General features: G+C 34.3%; 1 protein-coding gene across 2 annotated transcripts in view; it reads left to right on the top strand.

Annotated features, from left to right (window-relative positions):
* The first annotated feature begins 501 nt into the window (after nucleotides 1-501).
* Nucleotides 502-6,000, top strand: part of Zng1a (Zn regulated GTPase metalloprotein activator 1A) — a 42,389-nt gene continuing 36,890 nt past the window's right edge. For both annotated transcript variants that reach the window (XM_078047565.1, XM_005324087.4), the window contains exons 1-3: nucleotides 502-760; nucleotides 3,757-3,843; nucleotides 5,902-5,998. In XM_078047565.1, coding sequence (XP_077903691.1) covers nucleotides 607-760; nucleotides 3,757-3,843; nucleotides 5,902-5,998 — 338 coding nt within the window. In that variant the 5' untranslated portion in view covers nucleotides 502-606. The remainder of the gene's footprint in view (nucleotides 761-3,756; nucleotides 3,844-5,901; nucleotides 5,999-6,000) is intronic.

Here is a 6,000-nt window from a genome sequence, read left to right as displayed (position 1 = left end):
AGAAAAACCTGAAAGCAATTGATAGAAAGTGGATAAATAACCGTACAGTCACACAAGAAAATATAACTTAATAGTGGAGTTGAAAATATAGCAAATTCCAGGGCATTATATATTATATGGTAATCTTTTTATAAAATTGAAAAAGAAGCCAAATTAAACGACATATTGTAAAAAGAAAATTAGAAAGACAACTTGGATAAAGCTCAAAAATGTCAAGTTGACAAGGTCTATGTTCTGCGGAAACACTTTAGGTCAGGCCACCCACCCCAAGTTCAAACTAGCCTTATCCCTGACAACAGCCGGTAGCACTAAGGCTGCGGGCTTGCAGAGAGCTTCAGAGCAGGGCTGCTCCGCGCAGCCTCACTCAGGTTCAGAGAGTCCTCCCTGAGAGCGTCTCCTGCTCCCGTGGGGGCGTGTCCAGAACCCCTGGGGGCGTGGCGGGGTGAACAGAGCGTCAGTCATGGCCCAGGTAATGGGCGGGTTTCGAGAAGCTACGTGGCGCGGGATGATGACGCAAGACCCGGGCCTGGTGTGGCGTGCGCTGAGTGCGCGGCTGCGGCTCCGCGTCTGGGTGTCAGCCTTGGAGCTGCCGTTCGGTAGGCCAGGATGTTACAGACTGCTGGAGCTCAGGATGAGGAAGAGGAGCACGCGGAGGAGGACTGTCCTGAATTGGTTCCCATTGAGACGAAGCAGGGAGAAGAGGAGGAGAAGCCTGGCCCCGGTGCTAAGATCCCAGTCACAATTATCACCGGGTATTTAGGTAACTAAGCATCCCGGTCAGAAAATGCCACGAACTCTGGGATTTGGGGGCCTGCTGGGGCCCCTTCTCCTTAGTAACTGGGACCGCCTGGCCGACAGGAAGGGTGTTTGAGGTAGGGGCTGGGTCACTTGATCCTCATATGGATTGCCTCTCAAAATCTCAAGTGAGATTAAAGTTAGCCACTCATTTTGAACCTGGGCTTTGAAGCCTGGACTCACCTCTTAATTATTCTTGTGACCTCTAACAAGTCATCTTACCTCCTACTCATCTATCTCACTCGAAAATGGAAATAATACTGGTCACCTGCCTGAGCTTGTTTTCTCATTTGCAAAACGGGGCAGGAAACACCCACCTTAAAAGCATTTTTGCCATTAAATGTTGCCCTGTCTGTACAATGCCCCACACTTATGGGACATTCCTTGGTATATTGCACGTCCCCAGGAGCGAAACTCCTCCAGCCATTATGAAAAAGTACTTATAACCCAAACATTTTTATTGAGGTTTCTTTGCAGAGGACTGTGAGAGAAAGTAAGAATAAAATCTTTGCCCTCCAAGAGTGTTTCTCAAACTGAGAAAGTTCATGATTACACAGGGATACTTGAAACCACAGGTTTGTGAACATGGTACCATTTTCTGAAGGGCAGTTTATGCCCTTATTTTTCGATGAAACGTTTGAGGATGCTATTTACAAACCCTACAGTTAAATAGGAGGGCTAGAATAAATACACGACTATATTTAAAAGATGAAAACAGTTAAAAGAGGTGAATAAAGTGATACTATTTCCGGGAAATACCAACATTCCTAGATGGTGCTAGAGACTGATGAAGACTTGAGAGCCTTTTACATAAAAATAAGAAATCACTGATGTTTTCTTTTTTTAATGGATTGTAAGTTTATTCTCATTTTTATTCAGAACTGATTTTTTTTAAAAGAATGGATTTTTGGTACTTCCCCACTATTCAAAGGTGACACTACTGAGAAGTTGAACAAATTCTTTATCCACAACAATATACTTAAACTTGCCACTCATTTTGCTTACTGGTAAAAATCAATTTCATAGATAGTGTAAAACATACTAATAGTATCAATATAGTTGGTAAAGCATTGGAGATGATGTTCTAAAGTGCTAGAGTGAGAACTAAATGTCAACATCTTTCTTGTTACTAAATCTAGGATACAATTTGACCCCCCATTTTTTTGAAACACTGTTCCATCGGTTTCTATTTGATTCTCTTCTCATTTTTCTATGTATTTTTCTGGCTTTTTAAGCCATCTCTTCCTATTCATTTTTCAGCTTGACTTCCACATAGTTTCAATTTTGATGTTCTGTAGAAATCCCAAAACTTAACATGTTCAGCAATTTACATGTTACTGTCCCCTCAAATGCTTCTATTCCTGTGATTCCAACCTCCTGGGATGCTCTAACAGCTTCCTAACTACCATAATCTTGAGGTTCTTTTTTTTTTTTTCCCTTTATTATATTCTCTGTAGGTTAACCCTAATGATCTTTATAAATGTTACTCTGATTTGTTAAACCCTTCAGTGGCTTCTACTTGAGTTAAAGTGCAAACTCCTTAATGTGAATTACAAGGACCTGTATGATCTGGCTTTCAGCTAAACTATGCAGCCTGCCAAACGGTGGCCCAGCACACTGAACTAATTTTACTTCTTAAAAGCACTCAGTATTTTAGTCCCTTGGGATATTTTTCTTACTTCTTTGGCTATACCTGACTTGAGTTCTGGGTAGCATCTTGTTCATCTGTTGAATGTTATCATCCTATGACATAATTGAATTGCCTCTTTATTTATCTAAATTCATCTTTTCCCACCCATAAGCTCCATGTAGGTAATACTACCTTTGCCTTGTACACTTTTCCTCAAGACACAGTATAAATATGGTTCATAGTAGATACTTTTGAAAGAATGGACTATATCTTAAAATCTTTTTCTTCATAATGTGATTAATTCTTAAGCCCTAGTAATTATTCTATCAGAAGGTTTTTTATATTCACAGCTTATTTCAGTTTTCACTGTCATTGCCCTGTGTGTCACTCATGTTCGGATCTCTCTCTCACACTTATACTGGTTTCCCTAGTTATACTCTAGAAAACTTGAGTATGTATTTCAGTGGATACCTGTAAACTACATGTAGAGGTTTTTAGCAGCACTGTGATAAAATGCTGAAAACAACCCAAATGTCCACCAACAAAAATAGATTATAAAGGATGTATTCATGCAATTGAAATATGTTACTACACTATTGAAGTTTTCCTTTATTCCTTTATGAATTTTGATATGTTTGGTTCATAATATACACCTTTTTCCTTCTACTTGAAATGAACACATACTAGGTTTAGTACGCCACCTACTGGAGGAACTTTGTGTAGCTTTATGAGTATGTCTTTCTAAATAAGGAATATTCCCATCTTTCCTAGACAGTTCTTACTTCTGTTTCATACAATATATAACAATTTATAGATTGCTTTAAGCATACTAAAAGTAGAAATATAGCCATCCTGAATTTGTGTATGTTTAATCGATAATGATACAAAAATAGTTATTTAGATGTAAAGTTTAGGGAAGTAAACCAAGTCATCTCCGTTCAGAAATATTGTCATAATATAAAAGGGAATTACAGATTTTGAATTTTATAAATTATATTTTATTCCTCTGAAATCATTCTTTTATTAATTCATTATTTAATAGAAATTTTAGATTCCCTTGTATTGTATATGTTATGAAGAAGACATATATATTCATTTAGTAAAATTAGGTTAAAAAATTGATTTAACTTGTAGTATTAGTAAATATTTGTAAAATATATAAAGCATATTATACTTTTCAAAGATTGCTTTAAACTTTTCCTTTAGAATTTCTTGTACCATAGTTAAGTATGAAAAATAGCAAACAAATTGTTAAAAATATCAACTTTTATTATCCTTTTCATGCCTTTAAAATTAGTCTTTGAATTTTGCTACTTTAATGTATTTTATAGGTGCTGGAAAGACAACTCTTCTGAACTACATTTTGACGGAACAACATAGTAAAAAAATAGCAGTTATTTTAAATGAATTTGGAGAAGGTAAGTAAATTTCAGTATTATGTTGTGCTTCAGTAACTTAGTGGACAGTTTATTCTACTGGTTAATTGATATTCAGTATTTAAAGTGAAAATGGTATGTATTATAATGCACACATGCTGATAGGGATAGCTTTGAAAAGTTTAGATTAATCTCTGTTAAGCTGTACTTTTGTGGATTTGGAATATTAACATCAGATAATTTCTAAAACTTTTATTTTGTGTAACTTTGAAATTCATATCAACAGAATTAAAATACATTTTTATGCAAAATAAATCCAGAGGTAAAAATCTTTTCTCTTTTTAAAAAAATTTATACTACATATATGCAATATATGTATATTTTAGTCGTAGATAGACACAGTACCTTTATTTTATTTATTTGTCTTTATGTGGTGCTGAGGATTGAACCCAGGGCCTCACATGTGCTAGGCAAGTGCTGAGTTACAACCTCAGTCCCCAGAGGTAAAAATCTTACTATTTGAAAGAAAAGTTTTTTTGTTTGTTTTGTTTTTTAAAGGCACTAAGGTGCTTTGGTACTAACTATATTGTGTATTTCTGCTCATGAATATATTTGAAATTCTTCAGATATTATAAGTTTACCTTGTTAAATGTTTAGTATCTGCAAAGCAGTTAAAACTGAGGATTTTAAAATTTAGTTAATGTATTGTCTCTTTTCAGAGAGCTCAAATTATCTATAAAAATATATGTGCTTAACTTTCTGTCTTTACCATTAAACTGTTGTTAATAAATCTGTTCATCAGTTTTAGACACAAGTATTAACTTTAATGAAATCTAACATTTTAGCCAAAACATAATTTTTGTTAGAACGTTTCTTAAAGTCTACTCTTTTTCCATTGTAAATGAGTAAAAGAGCTAGGTTTTATGGACACCATGGGACACCTGGTAGTAAAATGTGATTTCTTATTTCAGTAAACTAAAGAGAAAAGACAAAATAGAAATACTGAGATTTGTTTTTCTTTCTTTCTTGTGCAGTACTGGGGATCAAACCCAGGATTTTGCACATATTAGACAAGCATTCTACCATTGTGCTACACTTCCTACCCATATAAACTCTGAGATTTCTAATACTGGTCCTTTTTAAATTCTTACTAATTTTCTGTTGTACACTGGTTACATTCATTGTGTTATTTTTCATTGCTTTTCTTCATTTTTGATATTCATTTTCAGAAATTTGTCCTTCATAGCATTCTCAATATTTTTCTTCATGTTTTATGAACATTCCACATAGTTTGAATTTTGTGACAATCCCTTTAAAAGCTCTTTATCATTATCTACCTCAAATATGAACAAAAATATATATAAGTGTAAAACGATGGTTTCTCTTTTGGAGACAAAGGCCATTTCCTTTCCCAGACATTTAAGATTCTTCCTTGGCTTTGGTATATTTCTTTTTTGCAGGAAAAGTAAACATTTTAAATCATTCTTAAATTCTTTCCCAGGTAATTAATACTAGGAAATTTTTGTATATTTGACAAAAAGTTTATTTTTTAAACGAACACATGATACTCTGATCATAAATTTCTTTAAAATGGACTAGTACTTATACTGGGAATTTGAATAATCTGTCTAATAGAAACAAACAAGATATAGGAAGAATAAAAAAAAAAAAAAGTAGTTAAGACAGGCTTATCAGTTGACAAAAGGGTTTACCAAAACCATTATGTAAAATGTACTAGTCTGTCTAGAAAGTTTTCCATGGACAAGAAAAAAAATGCTTCCAAGGCAGCTACTTTATCAAGAAATAGAAATGGTCAAGAAGAGGCCTCAAAAGGAAATAGGTATGTTCATTGATTTTTGGATTTGCCTCTCTACAGGCTTAAAATCTTCTTAAAGAAAAGCTAAAATAATCTAGAATACTATAATTTAAATATTCAGGCTGCATGAATAGAAAGAAAGAATAAAAATTATAAAATGCATTTGTGCTTTGAAATCTGCTCCACATTTAAATATTCTCATCTTTATTTTTGGTCAGCTATTGAACACAATCTAAAGAGATTATGTTGATTATGTTGTAAAATTATCTTGTTAATTTTTCTAGGAAGTGCAGTAGAGAAATCCTTAGCTATCAGCCAAGGTGGAGAGCTGTATGAAGAGTGGCTGGAACTTGGAAACGGTTGCCTCTGCTGTTCAGTGAAGT

Source organism: Ictidomys tridecemlineatus, chromosome 4 (assembly GCF_052094955.1).
Source record: "Ictidomys tridecemlineatus isolate mIctTri1 chromosome 4, mIctTri1.hap1, whole genome shotgun sequence".
In the NCBI taxonomy this organism is placed as follows: domain Eukaryota; kingdom Metazoa; phylum Chordata; class Mammalia; order Rodentia; family Sciuridae; genus Ictidomys; species Ictidomys tridecemlineatus.
The sequence above is the reverse complement of the archived record's forward strand: the minus strand, read 5'-3'. Positions and strand labels throughout refer to the sequence as shown.